We start from the raw sequence: 23,133 nt of genomic DNA on the forward strand, positions 1-23,133 counted from the left end.
CTGACAATAACAAATTTTTTTTTATTAATAATATTGACCCTGACATCCAATTATTAATTTGAAAAGAACATTATTCATTAATGGTAGATTATACAAACTGATAAAGAAAACACCGCGGAATTTCCATAGGATCATGCAAGTATGTACATAACCATATTGAATTCTTTGCTTATTTGCTCATGGCTTCTCTGTCTCTCTCTTTTTTTGTGTAATTACATATTAGGCCCACCAGTCCATCAAAAGGAGCCTTACCATCATTGGATAAAGTTAGTCCAACTAATCTGCCCCCTGACATGAATGTTGTGCCCGGAGAAGAACCCAGGAAATTTGACTCAACGGGAATGTTTCATTGGTGCCCTGAACGATGTATCGAGGATGTCATAATGGTAAGTCCTCTTTGTATTTCAGTAAAAGGATAATTTCTTATATATACATACACCTCTCTACCATGCACTGGAAGAATGTTAGTCACCTCCCCTTTTTATAGGTCCAGTTAAATCTGTTAAATCGGCTGCATTTGTGACTTGGTCCTTGATGTCTATATATTTGTTAGTGTGAATATGTGTATCTGGGTATTAAACAACGTGTCACTGTATGTGTGTATAGGCGTACCTTGTTGTGGTAGTGTGTGTGGTAGTTTGTTTCTGTTTGCCTGACATAGTTAGCTTATGTGAATATATGCATAAAATGATGGAGCTTGTACGTGAGTTTTGAAATGTAATTTTTCATTTGGTCTTCTGTGGCCAAAGGCATGAGGTGGGAATGGGTATACGTTTTTGGATCCTTTCACTGTGTTGTTTTTTCATCTTGCAAGAGTCTCCTCATTCCATCTTGTTCAGTGCAATATATCGAACTCAGAGAAAAAAATTTGTTTCCTTAATTTTTTTATTTTGTTACATGAGCGCCTTTTCGTGATCGTGGGGCTTGATCATAACACTTGAAATAGATCGTTTTCATTTTATTCGTTAGTGAGAAAAATAGGCTTAATTTTTGCATTTATTCATATGGACCAGTAGATATCGTCTGATCATTACTGGCTCACAATTTAATTTCTATTCATTACTTGAAATTATTAAACTAATCGATAGGAAAAAAAAGACAAAATTCTTTCACTTTCTTTCTCATAATCTCTCTCTCTCTCTCTCTCTCTCTCTCTCTCTCTCTCTCTCTCTCTCTCTCTCTCTCTCAATACGAAAAGACAAAACTAATCAATAAGAAAAAAAGACAAAACTTTCTCTACTCTCTTTCTCTCTCATACTCTCTATTCATTTTGTTTCAATAATATTAAAAAGTTTAAAACTTATTGCCTTTCTGTTATTATTAAGATTAAACCTCTTCTTTTCTGCTGATAAAATTAAATTTGCATACACACTTATTCAAGCAAGCCTGGCACACGTACGTTCACATTTATTATATAGATGTTTCAAGAAGCCATACTAATGCATATATTGAAACTAAATTTAAAAACGCTAACAAAATGTTGAGAGTACTATATTTTTTATAAGCAATATTTCAGAATTACACTTCATTATCAAGTTAAGACGTTTTTGTAACATTTTTGCTCATTATCCATGTACATTCAGTAAGAATTGCCAACGTTGAACTTTATCTGTAGCAGGAGCAATTCACGAAAGTATGCCAGTCTTAGCTAGGCATATAGGTAATAAAATGTTATATTCTTTTTAAATTTAATTATGTATCAGTTTTCCTTAACTATAAGTCATGCCTAGTTGAATAATCTTTATGAAGCGAGGGAGTTAATCTAAACTTTACATTACACCTGCATTTTTACTATTTTCATTTCAAATCTTTTCATGTCACATGATTCAAAACCATCCAATCAGATATCTACTCTTAATATATGAATCAATAGCTGAACCGGAAGTCAAACTCTGTACCAATTAATACCTAAGCAACCTTGTGTATGTGACAAAGCATTATACTTAACTCCAAAAGCATAATACTTCAAGTAATATGGAGCAATAGATTAAAAACTTGAATATCAGTTCTGTAAAAAAAAAAAAAAAAATGCAAAATAAGAAGTACAGAGTGAACCAAAAGTAAGCCTACTGATTAAAAATCATTCTCTATATGTCTTCAATTTCTTATTTCTAATTATATATATATATATATATGTTAGTTAATATAAAAATATTAATAGTATTAATATTAGAAATATATATGTGTGTGTGTGTGTGTGTGTGTGTGTGTGTGTGTGTGTGTGTGTGTGTGTGTGTGTGTGTGTGTGTGTGTGTGTGTGTGTGTGTTAATATAAAAATACATATAATTAATATTTATTCCTAAAAATATTATCATTATAAAAAAAGTCCCTTTAAGAAAATAAAGTTAAACATTCTCTAGGAAATTAAGAAAAAGCAGTCAACCTAAGTACAAAATGCAATATTCCGACTTTTTGTCGTTGAATACTCTCTGACTGTTTACTGCATATACATGCTGACTTGGCATTTATAGGCACTTAATTCCCCTCAATTTCTATAGTAGTATGATCGTAAAATGCTAGCCTACAGAGTCAAGCTTGACTTTGCGATTGGATTCAAGTCTCATGACTGGTAATAATTATCACTTCCTACACTGATGATTGCATAAGCAGGTAACACTAGTGTCTGTAGGTATGAAAATAATTGCTAATATTTATTTATAAAATCTTATTGTTATATATATATATATATATATATATATATATATATATATGTATATATATATATATATATATATATATATATATATATATATATATATATATATATTCATATGTATATATACACACACGTGTGTGCATGTGTATATTTATAATTTGGATCATTCGAACAACTGTTTTCAGAATAGATGTTACTCTCATATTTCAACTAATGCAATCTCGGATCTTCTTCCGATGCATTCTGTGGAACTCATCTTGTGCAGAATTATTTTGTTATTTCCTTCAGTTGTTAAAAACTCGATACAATTCAGCATACTTAATTTTTTTCGTTTTTCTTAAAAGCATATTTACTTTGTCGTTTTCTTACTCTACACCCAATGTTGTGCTTTATGAAATTCTCAGTAATAATCAGTTCTAAAATGACAGTCTTCTGGGGATTGATGGTTCAATCCTCAAGAGAGGCGATACTAAGAATATAATTAAGAATTACTTAAGACATTTATTTGGTCATGGCTGACGGAACGAGAAACAACCAGATGCAGGTTAATTTGTATTTGTTCGCTGTTAGCTGACAAAATGCTATTTTAATTTTTTAATAAACAATTGAAAATATTTGACGATTCGTATGCAAAATAAGAAGACGGTTTAGAAATAGAATAGTTAACAAAGGCTTCTCTCACGTTAATAATGGGTTTCCATTAATGTTACTATTTAGAAAACCATTGTTAATATCAAAAGGGAGGGCCAAGTGTGCTTTGTTAACTATTCTGTACCCTACCTATATCAAAGAATTTCATGATTTTACCACAAATATAAAAAATTTGGTCAGTTATTGCTACTGATAATGAATTTAGAAAAATGAGGCACCGGACAATTAGACAAATTTAGCAAGGTAGGTAAGTAAGGCAATTATGGAATAAATATCGATTGAAAATAGATTTTAGGATTTTTCATATTGATTGAGATATAGTTTTAAATTATCTGCAATAAAAGTTGATAAACATCATTGGACATAATTGTCCATAAAAGTAGACCTTGTTTTTTTAGATGAAGTTTTCAAATAAATTTTAATAAAATATTTTGCCATTCTATGTGTTTTGTATCTTTTACATAAATATTTCTATAATTTCTTTCCTTTTCTTTCCAGGATCGAAGTCAAGCAGCCTTAACTGTGCTTTGCAACCATGTTGTAGTCTGTTTGTTCGCAGAGGCGACATCCCCGCTTATTGGGCTAAGGAACCTAGTTATGCCTCTGCGAGCGAGTAATTTTCACTACCATGAACTGAAACATGTAGTTGTTGTTGGAGATTTAGAGTATCTTTATAGAGAATGGAAGATGCTCCAGAACTTCCCAAAAATTTCCATACTGCCAGTAAGTATCCCACACACAAACTTTCATGTCTGGAAGATCCTATTCTTTTAGGGTGATAGGTGAGGTAATGGAAGTGTGTAATACACTAATGTAGACACAAATCGGTAGAGTTATATATATGTATATATATATATATATATATATATATATATATATATATATATATATATATATATGTATATATATAAGAACAAGTAGTTAATAAAACATGTTAAAAAACACTTTGAAAAAGAGTTAAAAACATATTTTGAATGTTACCAAGTAAGATCTATAAAAACGTGGATAGTCCTTAATCCATGGAGTTTCGAAGAAATACTTTCCTTCTCATCAGAGGGTAGGATTTAGCAAAATGTGGGATCGGATTTTGCTTTCAAAAGTATTTGATGAAACTACAAGTAAGTCATAGATCTTACTTGGTAACAAATAGTGAAGGAGAGGGAATATGGTGAAGAAAAAGGTGATTTCACGTGAATGGATAGTCTGGTGAAGGGTAAAATATCCAATAACGGTAAAATCTAAAAATCAAAATCCAAAAGAGTTGGTTAAGTTTCAATTTCCACAAGCAAAATCTAATGGAATCGCATAAGTGGAAGATGGCCTAAAGTAATCCAAAAGGCAGAAATCTGTGGAATAATTCACAAATGGAGGCAAGGAAAAGATGTGTGTAGAAAAAGAATTTAAATCGACTGTCAAGGCGGGGCTAATATTGGGATATATATATATATATATATATATATATATATATATATATATATATATATATATATATGCATAATAATGAATATATTGCTATTGCTGTAGTTTCCTAGATGTTAATCCAATGAAACTCTGATGCTTATAAAAAAAGTGCACAATAACAAGTAAAGCTGTATTGTAGTATAAATTCCATTATTTATACAAATATTATTGGTTACATATGTACATATATGTTTCAGTTACAATTTATTTCGGAATGCAACCTCTCAGTCTGAAGTCTTATGTAAATTGGAGTTTTATGATAAACTGGAAGATTAAAAAACATAAGGGTTTGTATAGAGAAAATTATGATTTAAGCTTTATCATAAAATTATGATTTAAAGTTTTATCATAAAACTTTATTCTGAAGAAGTTGCATTTCGAAAGAAATTACAACTGAAACATGTATGCACATATGTAGCCAATAATGTTTGCCTTAATAAAGGAATCTATACTATACTAGCAAGCGCCTGGCGTTGCCCGGTTGTAGGATATGCTTAAATATGATATTTTAATTCTGCATCATGAATTAAAGGACTAAATAATTAAAGATTACATATTAGTTGATTATTATATTGAACCTAATATGTAGTAGTGAGATCAAAACTAAAAACATATATAACTTGAGTGCCATCAGCTAGAATTGAAACCAAAACATACAACTCTCTACTGTCATTCCTTAGCCTTTGAGCCATGTATATATATATATATATATATATATATATATATATATATATATATATATATACACACACTGCCTGTCATCCGTTTTTTAAAAGATGGAATCCTCCAAGATAAGATTCAAGCTAAGGCGGATGGTCCACAGTTTTATTCATATATATCTTTTACATATGATATAAATATAAAAGTTACTGTTATATTAATAAAACCCTGGACGGTGGAAATATTTTGATATTTCAAAAAAGAAAAAAAAGAATTCTGTTTAAAGGAAAGAAATGTCATAAATATATAAAAATATTTTATTTATTATAAATTATTATTTATAATTTAATTAAGTTTTTGGTTTAGAAATTCCAAAAATTTACCAAATATGAAGAAGACTTTCATTTCCAACAAGGCAGATTGCTATGTAGTATAGTCAGGGAAGCAAGAAATAGGGAGAGAATTCCAAAGTCTAACAGTTCCAGAGAATAAACTATTAGGATAAAAAAAAAAGAGATGAAAATTTCATGCTTATTTCATAGATTTAAAGAACCCATGAAAATTCCATTGTGTTTTCATAGATTTAAAGAACCCATGAAAATTCTGTGGCTGTTTCGTAGATTCAAAGAACCTATGAAAATTGCATGGCTTTTTCATAGATTTAAGAACCCATGAAAATTGTGTAGCTTTTTCATAGATTTAAAGAACTCATAAAAATTCTGTGACTTTTCCATAGATTTAAAGAACCTATGAAAATTTCATAGGTTCTTTGTAGATTTTGCAAACCCATGAACTTTTAATGGTTTAATAAAAAAAATAACTAGCAATTAAAAATCAATATTAAAGAGAAAAATGAAAAATAAAAGGAAACAGAGAAAGCGGGAAACGCGGGGTATGCAAGACTACTTTTGTAATGTCAATTAGTTATTCCTATGAATCAATAACAATCCAGTTTCATCTGTGCAGTTCAGTTTCATGTAATGTATTTGTTCTTTTAACAGGGAACTCCATTAAACCGGGCCAATTTACGTGCAGTAAACATTAATCTTTGTGATATGTGTGTGGTTCTGTCTGCGAAAGATAAAAACTTAGATGACCAGCACTTAGTGGACAAAGAGGCCATTCTTTGCTCGCTTAATATCAAGGCAATGACATTTGATGACAGTATTGGACTTATCCAGGCCTCAGCACCCACAGGTATAGTATCAAAACCTCACAAAATTGAACTCTCAACATATAAATGTCATCCAAAATATTTGATTTTTGATAGTTTCACCCAAGTTTCAATCTACATTCCTAAAAGTATAATTTATATTATCCTTTTATGACATGTTTTCACTTATTCATACTTCACTTAACACACGTCTATAATTCATATATTGATTCTAGTACTGAAATTATCCAGGATTCGTTTGCTACAACTATATTATCCAAATACTTTATGGTAGTATCGAACTTAGTCCAGTTTCAGTCTTGTTAAGCATAATCTACTTGTTGGGTTTTAGGGACTACATTCGTTGTAAATATCTAAATATTAATTTACTTGTTCATATATCCAGTGTCACAAAAAAAGCATCATCATCGCAAACATTAGTTAATGAGAAACGAATTACCTCCCTGTACAGTCACTCTTTATCAGTTAAAAATCATTAAAACAATTTCCTCTCCATAATTTTAAAAAAAAACATGGCTGTCTGTTTACAGTTTCAGAATAGAAAATATCTGCGAAGTGTGCATTTTCAAAAAGAGAGATAAAGAGAGGAATAGATAGATCGATAGATAGATATAGAGTAAGTGTATGTGGATTTAGGCAGCATGTTTTCATTTAAATACACATTATAATATAGCACCTAACGTTTCCATTTAATTGTTTTTTTTTTTTAAGTAAATTCTACTTTTCATAAAATCATTCTTGTCTGTTAAATTGCTGTATATAAGGATTTGTTGGCACCTTTTTGTCCCATTTTTTGCGAGTAGATTCAACTGGCTATTTTATTTTATAATTAAAAAAGTTATGCTGAAAGGAGACTGTAAGTTTTTTATTATAGTTTCTTTTTAAAATTTAAAAAATGTGCAAGTGGATTGACATCTGTTTCTTTTTGATTTATATAAAAAAAATTATTCAGAAAAAAAACAAAACAATATGTTGTATGTTGAATTTTTATTGGAAAAAAATCTAAATCTAATTTTTTTAAATTAATTCTTTTTAGCTTTAAAAGGTTAAAAAAAGAATTTGTTAAAAATTGTTTTAAATTCGTTGTTATTTGTTTTATTTTATATTTTATTCATTTTATTTATAATGTGTTTTAAAAATGTTCAACTATCGTGGATTTTCCACAGGTTCTGCTAATTGTTCTTAATATTTGTCTTACAATAGTAAGTTTTTTTTTATCTCTCATCTTTATTGCTTCTGACCAACTCAAGAGGAAATCTATTAAGATAAAAAGTAAAGCAATGTCTTGGATATGAGCCTTGTTAATGGTGCTCTCCCTTTGTGCCAACTATGTAATTTGGTTTGTTTAAATGCTCAGATTTCCATACATTTGAGGCATCTTCTCATGTATTCCTTTACAATACTCAGCCATCAAGCCTGTAAATTATTACCTGGATTACCTGCATTTACTTGCAGCATGGTGTTTCCATTAACATACATGATGTCAAAATGATTTCATCAAGATCCTTGATGATGTTACTCTGGATAACTTCTTCCTGTGATTCGATAAGAATTTTAGAAACTTGTTGTCTGATTTTAAGAGGAGCAAAAAATTCTATGCTCTCTCTCCATACCCACCAAATCATGGCTAATGCTTCCTTTTCTATATTAGAATAATTGCATTCTGATGATGATGAGAGCTTTCTGGACAGGTACATGATTGGTTGTCCTTCTTCAGATATGACACCTACCATCACACGTTCACTTGCATCTGTTGTTAAAGTAATCTCTTTTCTGAAGGTCAAAAATTTTTATTACTGGTTTCCTTGTCAAAGCTTTTTTAATTCTTCGAAAACCTTATTTGCTTCTGCATCCATATAAATTCTACAGTTTTTTTGTTTGTTTTTTTTTTGTTTTTTTTTTTTACACATTTCAGAAAATCGTTCAAATGTAGAAATTAATTAATCCCAGGATGGAATTATAATTATTTATTTGTGTTTTTTTTTTCATTTCCACAAGTTGATTAGCTTTTCATCAGGATATATTTCTTCTCTAGATATTTGATATTCTAAATATATAATTTTATGCAGTTTAATTTACATTTGTCTCTATTTACTGTCATTCTGTTTTAATCATTGTAAGACTTGTTCTGTTTTAGTCCTTAATTCATCTTTCGTACAGGTTCCTAGCATATATTGTCTTGCCATATCATCAGCTTGTCTACTAATAAGATTTTCTTGATGGCTCTTAGAAAAATAGTTTTCTTAATATTGCCTTGTTTTATGTCATTTTCTGCTTTTTATTTTAACTGTTGAACAAATGAAAAAAATCAAGAGAAAATTCTTAAAATAAAAACTGCATTTCATATAATTTTCTATATTTTAATAAAAAAAAAAAATTATTTTTGCTTTAGGCTTTTTGCCTCCTGGTTTTTCTCCAGTTGGTAATCAACAACACACGCCACGTCGAGGTTCTATTTGTGGATCAAATGTGCCACTCATAACAGAGTTGGGTAAGTCTCACTAACTTCATCCCTTTTTTTCCCTTCTTTCTGATTGTGTATCTGTTCTTTTAATTTAAACTATGCCAGTTTTTATTACACCTCCATTAAAATGAATTTGCAAGAGAATGATTCATTTGTCACTGGCCACTACTGGAAAATTACACCTCCATTAAAATGAATTTGCAAGAGAATGATTCATTTGTCACTGGCCACTACTGGAAAAATGCTGAAAAGAAAAAGCTTACAAAAGACGCGGAAGGCAGAGATAAAGATTAATATATGAAATGATAATACAGAAAAGTTTTTGCAAAACTAATTCTATTTGTAGCTGAAAAAGTTCAACTATGATAAAAAAAAAAAAAAAGTTGTTTTTTTTTATGTTCAATGTTCAGATTCAAGTTTCCTTACTTGTTGACTGGATTCCATTCAAAATAGCAGAAGAATAAAGTTTTATTTTTGTATTTAGCCTGCCAAAATTGCCTGTCGATTGATTGAAGAGAATCGTGTTGGTCAATCAAATAGGGCTTTTTCATAATAGGAAAGGTGCCATGATGTACAAGAAGAGAATTATTTTAGAGGAGAAAGGGAGGTAAATCATTTTTTATACCATGAAAAAAAGTTCCTTATTATTTTATAAATAGTTTAATAGTCAAAATGTTTACAATATCGACATACTTTTGAAAAATGTTAATATTTTATTTAATCTAAATGAATGAATGCAAAATCTGCACATATTTCTTGTAAAGTCAAAGCACCAAAGTTGACTCCACTTTACACAATGTACCACCTTTCTTTATATAATTCTTATGTATATACAACATCAGTCACAAGGTTAATTAATTTACATATTGGTTTTGAAAAAAGACATTTTATTAATTAACTAATATTTGTATTTAATGTATTTTTAATTCAATGATTGTTTTAAATTTAATATAATGGTATTCATACAAAATATGGATTATACTATTTTTTAAATAGGATTTACAAGTTAAATTCAATATCTTTTACTTATTATAAACTAGCCTGGGTGCCCGGCGTTGCCCGAGTGTTTGGAGGTGTGCGTTGAGCAAAAAAAAAAAAAAAAAAATGGTAGTAGGCAGGCAGGCTCGAATCCATGATATGAAGGCAGAAAAGAAAGTGAAAGAAAATCTGACATCTTACCACTACTCCATGATGCAACCGGAAGTTCAGAACATTAAAATTAGGCAAAGCCAATCCAACCGATACAATGACTTGCAAAAATCCGACCCCTCCCTGTATAAAACTGCCCACATGAGGGTGAAGGAATTAATGCTTTTGGCCAATTTTTCTATATTTGTTGTCCGACACGTCGAATTTCAAAATGATACCAATCTCATGAAAATCCATCACCTCTGTCAAAAGTTTTAGGCAGACATACATACATGCATACATACATACATACATTTAAACAGACAGGTGAGATTTAGGTAGAAGTACAGAAGCAAAGCGCCCTCCCCATGTTAAGAATGGGTTTTTAAACAATAATGATATTATTTAAGCGTGACCTGTATTCCCAGTATAATAAATAGTTAAATTTCACAATATAGTTTTATTTCTGGGAAAAATCTTTAACATTTGGGTTTAAATGTTATTTTCTTTAGAAGGACAGATTTAATTTTCAACAAGTTGCAATCTATTTTGAAATTGCATCAGTCCATGTGAATTAAACAAAGGATTCAAGGCAAAATTTTGTATGTTTCAGAGTTTGATATTAAAATTCCCAAGTTTGAAAATATGTACTTTAAAAAGGTTGAAGGTTACATCAGCCAAAACATTGCGGGAATAATAACCTTTATGAGGATAGTAGTCCAAATAATTTTTTTGTAGATTTGATATTTGTCTAAATAGAAAGATGAAATTTTTTGTGATTGTTTTTCTTGGCATTTCTCTTGCAGCAAATGATTCAAACGTGCAGTTTCTAGACCAGGATGATGATGATGACCCAGATACTGAACTGTACATGACCCAACCATTTGCCTGTGGTACTGCATTTGCAGTTAGTGTTCTGGATTCTCTAATGAGTACGGTAAGTATGTACATCTTAATAAAAAAAAAAACATTTCAGATTTTTTTTTTTAAATAAAGGTGTTTTGTACTTTATAAAAACAAGTTTACTTGAAATACGTTCTAAAGAAAAGTTTGCAAGAAAATATAGAAAATGGCTTTATACACAAAAGAATAAATATTTAGAAAAATATTGCTTGAAGTATTGTGCATAGCATGTAAGTAGTTACATTTTTTGAGAGTATTGGGGGGGGGCAGTGCCAATGCAATTTGATTGAAAACGCTATTTGATATAAGACAGCGGTAAATAGATGAAATGACTATTGAAAAATTCAATAATCCTCAATTAAATATTTATTTAATAATGTATCCAATCAGAATGGTATGGTGTCATATTATTTTTTTTAATTTTTAGCTATACCTCCTTTCCAAAAAAGAAATTTCCACTCAATCTGGAGAATGTTTTTGTCTGAAAGGTGAAAAAATTATGGAATGTATTCTGTAGCAGTCTCGCAGAAATTAATATGAAAAAATGAAAAAGAATAATTATGATAACCATGAGAATGAAAATAGAACTCATCATTAGAATACGTATGAAGTAGATTTTACATTGTTGAGAATAGGACCCACTCTCTCCACCAGTTAAGTGATTACTGTACAAGTGCACAGAGTTTGCCATAGGACAAAGATCTGACTAAAGTTTTCTTTCTACTAAATTAGTTGTGATACCAATTCTTTTAGAATCTAGTCTACCCTATTATTTCATTCATTGCTGACAGGAGGAGAGTTAGGTTCATGCCTTTCCCAAGATTATTAGCACCGTAGACCTACCAGAGCTGGAACATGGCATACCAAACCCATAGTGTACATTAACAGTACTCATCTAAAAACAAAAAAAACATCTCATTGTCAAGTCATTTATGTGTAGGATTACTTCCTTCATGATTAACCAGTTAGAGCAGAGTTATGGCCCTTGGCGATGACTTTGCAGAATGCATCATGGATGTTAGTAAAGACAATTTTTATTTTATGTGATGGGTATGTGTGGAAGTGCACAAGAATGGTGTTTGCGTACTCTCACCAGACACTCCTTGAGATACAAGAATGCACTTATCCAGAGCTGATATTAGGACAACACTCAAAACATTTGTCAATGATGTTGCAGGTCATTTTTAGTCCATGTTGGCAGTATCGTTCCCGTTTGTATTAGGGTTGCAGTCAACTAACGTACTTCCCAACTTCCGGCGTACCAGAAGTAGTGACAAGGCAAATCAGTTCCTTCATTTTCATTGTTCTTCAGTATTTCTATTGTGAAGTGATTTTTGAAATAAAATATATAAGCAAAGAACAGTATTGAAAAGTATACAATAAAATTAACAAAATTATGCAGATAAAAATAACACAATTAGTTTTTATTTGTAATTTTAATAACAGAATTTTTAAAAAAATAAAAGTTTGTTTTTTTTTAATTTTATAAGAAACATGTTTATGAAATGATAAAAAAAATTTTTAATTTTTAAAATAAAAGTTTTTTTATTTGAATTTATATAATAAATATATGTTAATGAAAGTTTAAAAATATTGGAAAAAAATGTAATGTAATAAAAGAAAAGAGGAGATACAGGTGTGAGAGAAAAAAAGCAAAGGAACTGATTTGCCTTGTCACCGCTTCTGGTAGTACTACGCCGGAAGTTAGGAAGTATGTTAGCTGACTATAATATGTATTGGCATTACTGGTTGAGTCTGCATTGAAGTTATCGTTTGAGTTTGTATTGGCATTACTGGTCGAGTCTGTGTTCACGTTATTGCTTGAGTTTGTATCAGCATTGCTGTTGGGTACGTGCCAGCAAACATTCCAAGTCAAGAGTTCTCTTGCTTTTTTGGACACATTCTATGTGTCTCTCTACCTTACACTTAAAACCTAGACTTCATTGGAATTAAATAGATACATTTCTTCTCTCAATGTTATGAAGTTTTTTATTATGATCAGGTAAAAAAATATTGCATGAATGGAATTTAATTTTTTATGTAATTGCCACTGAAATAATAGCCGTCACCCCTTTCCAGCTTTATAAAACTTCTTTTGTCATTTGATATAATAGGGTCACATGCGGAAAATCATATTTTCATTTGGTTCACAAGCACAGATCAACTAAAATACGTGACTTTTGCATTCGAAGTTTAATTAAAACTAAAATTAGTTTCTAATCAATAATTTCAAAATCATATTCGTAGTGCTTACTTTGTTATCATGCAGAATTTGAAAGAGATTTTTAAGCCTTTAAACTGCTTGTTTAAATTAATTATACTAGTTTAAAAAATTATTTATTTTTCCCTTCATTTAAAAAATATTCAACTGTTATGAATGCTTTATTATGTTAAAATTCTTCTTACAATTCTTATATAAGAAGTTTTGTCATAAGTTTTATAATATAATTCTTATGCAATAATTCATTTGTTATAATTCTTATGTCACAATTTTATGCAATAATTCTATTCTAATTTTCTTGCCATTTTTCTTTCCTTCTTATTTTACAGAGCTATTTCAATGACAATGCATTGACTTTGATTCGGACTCTAATCACTGGTGGTGCCACTCCAGAATTGGAGCAGATTCTAGCAGAAGGAGCTGGAATGAGAGGGGGTTACAGCACCCCAAATATCTTAGCCAACAGAGACAGGTGTCGGGTTGCACAGATTTCATTATATGAAGGACCTCTTGCCCAATATGGGGTAAATTATTACATTTTATAAATATCATTTTTATTGCAAATCATATTTTTTTAATAAATTATTTTGTTTTATGCAAATTATTATATTATTTTTTTCATTGTGGAAGTTAAAATATCTTTTAGTGTTAAATTATGACTCAATTGTTCAATCTGATTTGACTCAGAAATTGATCTTTTTAAATCTTCATTTTTGTGCGCTGTTGTTGGAATTTTGAAAATCTCATACTAATATTATAAGCTGTTTTTGAGATAGGGACATGTTCTCACATGAAAACATTATCAAATAATTAGAAAAATATTCCATCATATTTTTGCCATATATATATATATATATATATATGATATAAAGCTGAACGTCTGTGTGTACATGTGTCTGGTCATGAATAGGCTCCTATATGGTTGACTATTTTAAAAAACTGATTACATATAATAATAGAAGATGTATCGAGGATGAGGAATGGGTATGTTTGATCTGGCATAACGGTGGTTCATAAAAATTGTGGGGGTCTGCGTTCGCGCCTAGCCCCCAAAGTATGGAAATAAAAAATGAAAGAAAAACGTTTACAAGGGTTTTTGATATAGATGTACATAAGAATACTTTGATAAGTATGTTTCAACTTAAATAGGGATGGTATGATAAAATTGTGGTGCCTGCGTTCGCACTTGTACTCCATGGAAATATGGCACAAACTTTAACAAAATTCTTTTCCTATCTATTTGTATACTTTGATAATTATGTTTCAGTTTGAAGAAATATGGTATAATAAAAATATTGGGTGTTCGTTTGCGCCTGACCTCCATAGAATGTAAATATGTCACAAAGTTTAACAAGGTTTTTTAAAAGGGGTGAGGGTCCACAATAACACCTTAACTTTAATCTTAATTCACGTTAGCTTTTATTTATTTTTTTGAGTTGAATCATAGTGTCGCATAAATTCACGTTCTAATTAAAGTGAAAGCCAAAAAAAAAAGTCGGAACTTTAGACAATTCTCGACACAAATTTTGCATAACTCTTTTTTCCTTCTCCACTTGCACGTGGCACTCTTTTGAAAATAGATAAATAGATAAATAAAAAATAAGAACGTTACTTGTTATCATGTCAAAAGAAGGAAAAAATCCTGCTCACGTGATTACGTGTCTTTTTAAAAACATTTACATAACCTTTTTATTTTTATTTATATATCTGTTTAAGCTAATTTTTTTTGTCAGTGTACTAGAAGGAATTTAGTTGATTACAACCATTTCTGCGTGTTCTTTACATTACAATAGTATAACCCTGAATCCGACAGCACAATACTACACCGTTCAATACTGTAAAACTGAAACGAAGCTGTTCTGCTTGAAAAGGGCGCCATTTTCTTATTATTCATATTTATATCGATTCTTTGCCTTAAAAAACTAAAGTAATTACGTGTTTACTTTTTTAATATCCCATTTTACTGTTTTGGATTATTTTACTAAAGTAAGTAAAGCTTCATTATTTTCCAAAACTATTTTTGTTTCTTTGTTTTTCGATATTTTGTTGATATTATTTAGTAAGAGTGTTTAGCAGAAAAGCCAACAAACAACTACCCCAAAAAATAAATATACAAGAAATAAATGTTACCATAGTCAATAAAAGTTCAGTTCATGTTTCTTTTGTTTTGAAATAGTTTTTAATGCTCTTTACTTGAAATAATTTCAGCGAACCAAAATGAAAATAAAATTTGAGGCGATAACTACTTAAATGAATTTTTATATAAACTACACATGCCATAGTCGAATATTCCTCAAGCACAAAATAACGGAAAACATTAAAATATGTTTATAAATATTCCTTACGTTGACGGAACTCTCTTAAAATGTTAACACAAAATGCTCAGGTGCCTCTCCTTCAAATTGAAAACAGGGCTCTCCATTTCAAAGTCACTGCCATTTTGATTTTTTTTTAAACCGGTTCGTGAATTAAAAAAAAATTTTTTTTTTACAAACTATTTAAAAATACAAACCAATGAACTTTTCTACCATAGAAGTAACTTTTATTGACTATGATAACATTTATTTCTTGTGTATTTATATTATTATATATATAACATTTTCTCTTTGTGAGGAAACATCGTTTTGTTGGTCACTCTTGGCTACAAATGGAAACAAAGTTGATATAAAAAAATATATTTTCGCTAAAATTATCTTTACTTTCATCATATTTTGTTTAGGGTAAAATTTTTGAGTATCAAAACCTATCTCTTTACAACCCCCTCCTTTTCATAACCTATCATACTTTCATCAATCACAGTCCATTTTCTGTAGGCTATTTTTGAACCCAGTCACTGACAGGTACTTCTGCTAGTATATATATATTAGCAGTTCAGCTCGGCATTGCTACAGCCCTATGTACTGTTCATAAATTTATGTGCATATGTATCTATATATATCTATATATATGTATATATTAAAAAGTTTGACTCATTTCCAGGTACCCTACATCTAAAATTTCAAGTGTTTGGACCCAAAATTGGCGGAGTAGTTTGGTAGCGTCTATAGAGGTTAACTTTTTCAACTTTGACCTCTTAGCAGCCAAATTATCACCCCAAAACGGATTAAAGAGCTTGCTGCATGTTTGAATACCCTTTATGTAAAATTTCAAATGTTTAAACCCAAAATTGGTTGAACAGTTTACTAAAGACCGCAATGGTCAAATCTTTTGAACTTTGACCCCTTGGCAGCCAAATTTTCGGTCAAAAACCGATTAAAAAGCTTGCCCTATGTCTGAATACACTTTATGTAAAATTTCAAATGTTTAGACCAAAAATTGGCTGAGTAATTTGGTAGCGACCGCAGAGGTCAAATTTTTTAAAACTTTGACCCCAATTTTGATCCTTTAACATTTTTTTTTTTTTTTTTGCTCAAATCAAATTAAAGTTTGATCCATGTCCAAGTAACCTACATCTAAAATTTCAAGTGTTAAGACCTAAAATTGTCAGAGGAGTTTGGTAGAGTTTTCAAAGGTCAAATTGTTGAACTTTGACCACTTGACAGCCAAATTTCTGGCCGAAAACTGATTAAAAAGATTTTCCCAAATCTCAATACCCCTTATGCCAAATCTCAAGTCTGTAGACTGAAAATTACAGAATAGTTTGGTAGGGAAATGTACACAAACACACACACACAATTTCACTTTTCACGGGTACTTTTGCTAGTAATATATATATATATATATATATATATATATATATAAAGAGAGAGAGAAAGAATTAGATCGGAAATCTAGAAGAACAAAGTTAAATTTAATGTATGAATACTTTAAAGGAACAGCGCTCATAGTACTGTAGATATATAATAAGCTCAATAGGTATATTTATCCTTTTATTGAGGATAAAAATTAATAATTGTAAATTATGAATCAGTTTCAAAAGGAGAAACAAAACAAAATCAAAATGATTTTTTGTTTCTCCTTTTGAAACTGATTCATGATTTACAATTATTAATTTTTATCCTCAATATATATATATATATATATATATATATATATATATATATATATATATATTAGGAAAGAAATTTTATTTTCTTCTTTACCAACTTTTGAAGCGTTGTGTTAGTTGAAAATAGAAAAATAATTACGTATATAAATGAATATGTTTTGAAAGCTGAAAACAACGCATTTTTTTTAAATATTTAAACAAATTTATTTGCTTATATCAGATATATTTCGATGCTAAACATCCTTATCAATGTAGAGTCTTTTTTTTTTTTTTTTTTTTTTTTGTTGACCGCACGGTGGAATTCTGCATGCGAGGGTGATGGTAGTAGCCCGATGTTTTTGGTAACGGCTCGATATTTTGTAGTTCTATATTTTTAAAAATGCATTGTTTTCAGCTTTCAAAACATATTCATTGATATACGCAATTATTCTCAATTTTCAACTAACACAACGCTTCAAAAACAGGTAAAAAAGAAAAAAAAAATTATTTCCTAATTTCAATTTTGCGCGGCTGGTGTGACACCCTGCTGATAACTGTGTTTATTTTTATTTAAATATCGAGACGTTATTAAGAACATTGGGCTACTACCATCACCTTCGTACACAGAATTCCATCATGCGGTCAAAAAAAGAAAAAAAAACAGACTCTACATTGATAAGGATGCTTAGCATCGAAATACATCAGATATAAGCAAATAAATTTTTTTATATATTTAAAAAAAATGCATTTTTTTCAGCTTTCAAAACGTATTCATTTATATACGTAATTATTTTCAATATATATATATATATATATATATATATATATATATATATAATTGAATAATAAATATTTTATATTAGATCCTATCATGATAAATGGATGCTTGATATTATTGATAGAGCATCAATACAAGACAAACTGAAATGGTGAACAATAAAAATTACAATATTTATCAGTTCATTAAATGTTCAAACAAAAACATGAAAAAGATTTTTGCTTTCATTATTACATGGAGTTTCAAAAATAAGCTCTTTTCTTCAGAAGAAAAACTAGTAAAATAAAAAAGAATAGTTTGCATGAATTTGAAAACTTTGAAAATTAATTTCTACCAGTTGTAAGATAAAAAAAATTTTCATGGAAATTTTTTTTAAAGTTTCAAAATCAGAAATCTGTATATAGTGACATGAATAATTTCGGTAAAATCAGAATCTAGAAGTCTGAAGAAAGTCAAAATATAAATAGAAGCATCTTGCCACAAATAGAACTTACTTAGCAAATATATTCAATTAATTTAATTTAATCAACAGTTGAAGTTGCCTTAAAAATTGGTACAAATCTGTTTTTGTGCAGCCTGCAGTGCTCGGTGCAGACAAAAAGAATGAAGAAAAGAAAAAAATGACTGCTGCTTCTCTTTATATGCTTGCCATCTTGTCACCTCATATGCAAATGAGATGCTCTGGTTTAAATAAAAAAAAGACTGATTTTTCAGAGACTCACTTGAATTGGATTTGAACGTTGGAGTAGCAAATTTTGACAGCTGAAGAGTGTCAAGTTTTAGATTAGTAAGTCTTACAGCAGAGCATCGAGTTTCCGGAGTATCTAGTTTTTGACAGTAGTGTGTCGAATTTGGAGTAGTGAGTTTTCACAGCAGCGTGTCAATTAAACCTTAGAAATTATTAGTTGGAAGTACAGTATAGTTGACAATCCATCTGGGAAAGTGTAGAATAGTTAACACTTCCTTATTTAATCACAGAAGTATCTGCTGTAAATTTAATTTTACTTTTATTTATTTTTCATAATTTCAATTTGTTTTATATATATATTATGCTAGAACGAGTAATCGACATTGGGAATCAAAAAAATTAGAACTCTTTAGGGTATCAGAATTGGAAAGATTTGTGTCTATTTTACGATATCAAAAATGATTGTTTTTATTTGTTTGTTTTCATTTAAATCTTAATTTTCTATGGCTTGTATTAATGATGAAATGATAAATATTTATTGATTTGAAAGTACCAGTAAAACTAAAATCTATAAATTACTCCTACAATGGTATATTTTTACATTTGCAAAAATATATGCACATATTATGTGGGTTTTTATAGTAATCCCCCTCCTCCCTCCTTGCCCCCCAAAACTGCTGTATATTAAAAAATTTACAATGAAATTTAGAACAGAATTGATGATAATATCAAAATCAGGAAAAATATTGGAAGCGCCCTATCTCTAATATATATGCATAGAATGTATATATCCCTATCTCTAAAATATATGCATAGAATGTGCAAAAAAAAATTTTTGCTGTTGTTTTTTTTATTATTAACTGGAATGTTCAATTAGCAGAGTAATAGTTCAGCAGATTTATTTATATAGATACTGTTAAGTGTTGAGATATTATGTTGAACAAAGATGGCAGTGAAGAATCAATGCAGTTCCGATCTTGAGTATTAAGTAATTCCTAGTAACAAAGATGGCGGCGAAGCATCAAATGCAGGTTCGTGACAGAGACAATGGCGAACTGATTGAATCCAAAATTCGACAAATTTTATAGTAACTTTGGAAGATTTTGATTAGTTGTGGTTATAAAAACGATCGTCGAAATCATTAGTGTCATACTCCGATTAGAAGTCAAAAACATTTTAACAGATACAGATCGAATATTATGAATGAACCCTATATTTAGGAATCTAATAAAGTAATGATGGTGATGACGACGATGATGGGGGAGAATAAAGAGAGAGAGAGAGTACGAGTAGCTTTGAATTTCTAACCATACATTGGAGAAACCATTTCTCTAACAAATCTACATCGCAAAATATGAACTCTTTTTTTTTTTTTTTTTTTAATAGAATATTCAAATGATATATTTATTTAACAGCTTATCTAAACAAACTGGTTTAGATATAATTGATAACTTTCATTTCTCTTTTGTTAAGATATTATCTTTAATAATATGAGATTTCAAATATCATCTGCTTTTTCTAAGATTTATTGATTTATTTATAATTGGAAAAAAAGTTTCTCTCTTAACTCCAGCTGTAATAATGTCTTATGAAATGAAATCAATTTTTTTAACATTCTAGGAGGGCGGTCGTTATGGAGAGTTGTTTCTTGCAGCTTTACGAAACTATGGCATCCTATGTATCGGTCTGTATCGGTTCAGGGACACAAGTGCTACTGTCAAAAGTCCATCATCTAAGCGTTATGTCATAACTAATCCATCTCAGGAGTTCCCCTTATTGCCAACAGATCAGGTATGTATGGCTTTGCACGATCAAGATTCTCTCTTTATGCTTTCAACGTTATCTCTCTATTTTTTTTTTTTTTTTTTTCAAAATACAAAAATCATAAATTTAAATGAAAAATGAATAATTTTATAAACATTGTCGACCGTTTTTAAATCTCACGTTCAATTATTAAGCAAGTCACAATGGATTCGACTTTCCTTTATTTTGTAAAACCTGCAATGGATCTTTTTCCTTTCTTTTATTTTTTTTCTTTCCTTTTTCATATTTTGAAAGATTGCAAGATCACATTGGTTTTAATATGTATTAAATTTGTAATTAAAAATACTACCATTAATTACATTTTGTCTATGCATATTATGCAGAGAATATATTTATCAATATAATAACACTTGTGGTAATCATTTGATTATTTTTGTTTTGTTTAATTTCTAAATGTATTGCTTATTATAGTGTTTATTTTTTACACTTGACATTGTTCAGGTTCAAGCTATGACATTTGATTTTTAGAAACCTGAAATAAGCATAAGATGTTTGATAAAAGATTATTTTTAACAATGAGTTTTTATTGTTTTTAAAAATTAAAGCTTTCATGTTTGATTTGCATTTTTTTTAACTATTATGATTATTTTTTATTTTTATTTATTTATTTTTTTTTTAGTAATTGAAGAACATTTATTTTTATTTAAAGTTCGATTGTGGATTATCTATCTTAAAGTAGATTTGACTATTATAAATATCACATGATAAAGTTTATTTTATTTAATTTACTAGTTTAACCAGTGGTTTCAATTATTTTAATTAATTATATGTATTTGAAAGAAATGTTTAGTTTTATTGCTGAACTCTGCAATTCTTAATTTTTATTAATTCAAATAGTGCTATTATATAAATTATTAAAATGTATGCTACATATGAAATTGCAAATTTTTCATCTTCACTCATATTTGGCTGACATTCCTGAGAAAGCATTTTTGGCAAAAGTACAGAGTAGTTAATATGCAAAAAACTTGTAAATAAAAATAAAAAACACATAATTTATATAAAACGCATTAGAATTAAATTCTCTACGGAACACACCTAGTTTTATTGCCAGGAAACAATTTGTAATTTTTTTAAACGGTAATAGTGCAGAATAGTTAATGCTTGAGAACCTGTAAACTAAAACAAATGGCTGATCTTGACTAGTTTTAATGTGTGGAAACGATCTGCAACATTTTTATAAACAGTCAAAATCTTACAAATTGATTCTACAGATTAAAACTTGGCATGTTTGGTAAAGAAATTTATTCTCATGCGTATAACTTTTATATTGTTTTGTTTTTGATTTACAACCTCTCATGCCTTAACTATTCTGTACTTTTGCCACATTTTCAATTAAGTTAAATGTATCCAGTTCGGTAATAAATTATTTGAAGTGTTTGTTTTAAAACTTAAACTATTTTATTTTGTCTTTGAAAACTATAACTTCTTCTATTCAAATATTTAAAACCAAAACAAAGACAAATGATGTTAATTTTTTAATCTCTTTTTCCATTCTTTCCCTTTTTAAATCATAGAATTAATTTTCTATTCATCCTTTTTTTTTTTTCATGAATATTGCATTATTTCAAAACATTTCTTTTCATTTTATGTCACTAATTAACGAAGATTCATCAAACGACTGGCTTTATAAAATATGTAGTTTATTATTATTTATATTTATATATGTTTTTTTTCTGTTTTTCATTTTTCATTTGTATGCATTTATTTATAGATTTTTTTACTTTTTTTCCAAATCACTCAGATAAAAAAAAAATTTAAGCATAAAAACGTTAATTTTATATGGACAATTCAAAAAACATTATTTCCTCTCTTATCTTTCATGTGATGAATACATCATATATTACATAAAAAAGAAGTTAATTATTTAGATAAAATTAGGTTGTTTTTCTAATAAGGTAATATGTTTTGGGAATAACTTACCTAATTAAGTTTAAAATAGGTTTAGTGTATAATATTTTTATAATAAATTAGATGAATTCAGAAATAATGGTAAACTTGTAAGGACATTTATAAGGTGTATCTGATGAAATATTTAAGAGAATTTGATGAGCATATTTCTGTTATGTATTTTGGAAGATTATAGATATTTGCATGGTAAAAAAGATATATACATTTTTCTTTTTCATTAAATGTTAAAACGGTTATTAATTAAAATAAGAAAAATAAAGAAGACATAAATAAATGTATTAAAGTTTATTTTTATGTTAAGAACTTTTCTACTTGATATTTTGATGGAAAACGCTTTTAAATATGTTTAAATTATATATTAAAACTTAAATGATTTTAGGTAACAAATTAGAATATGCACAGACATGAAATAGCTAATAGACATCCCACAAAAATAATTCATATATGTTTAAAGTTCCCGCTTCCTTTGCCGATGACAAGCAATCAAAGCTGTGCAAATCAGTAGCATCGTTTAAAATGGAATTTCGGATGAGTCATAGTAAGGTTAATCTGAAGGTGGACTTAATCAGCATCAAATTGCTACAAACATTGAGATTCCATTTTTTACTGTTAACCAAACGATTGTCTAATTCATCAGAAAGGGAAA

The 23,133-nt window shown here is 28.9% G+C and overlaps 1 protein-coding gene across 13 annotated transcripts in view; it reads left to right on the forward strand.

Annotated features, from left to right (window-relative positions):
* The window catches only part of LOC145286100 (calcium-activated potassium channel slowpoke-like), a 561,744-nt gene that overhangs the window by 486,365 nt on the left and 52,246 nt on the right, over positions 1-23,133 (forward strand). For all 13 annotated transcript variants that reach the window (XM_080134779.1, XM_080134782.1, XM_080134785.1 and 10 more), the window contains 7 exons: positions 224-386; positions 3,807-4,031; positions 6,431-6,626; positions 8,996-9,094; positions 11,002-11,132; positions 13,649-13,843; positions 20,373-20,543. In XM_080134779.1, the coding sequence (XP_079990905.1) occupies positions 224-386; positions 3,807-4,031; positions 6,431-6,626; positions 8,996-9,094; positions 11,002-11,132; positions 13,649-13,843; positions 20,373-20,543 (1,180 nt within the window). The remainder of the gene's footprint in view (positions 1-223; positions 387-3,806; positions 4,032-6,430; positions 6,627-8,995; positions 9,095-11,001; positions 11,133-13,648; positions 13,844-20,372; positions 20,544-23,133) is intronic.

The sequence above is a fragment of the Euprymna scolopes genome, chromosome 10, assembly GCF_053919585.1.
Source record: "Euprymna scolopes isolate OS-2025 chromosome 10, ASM5391958v1, whole genome shotgun sequence".
In the NCBI taxonomy this organism is placed as follows: domain Eukaryota; kingdom Metazoa; phylum Mollusca; class Cephalopoda; order Sepiida; family Sepiolidae; genus Euprymna; species Euprymna scolopes.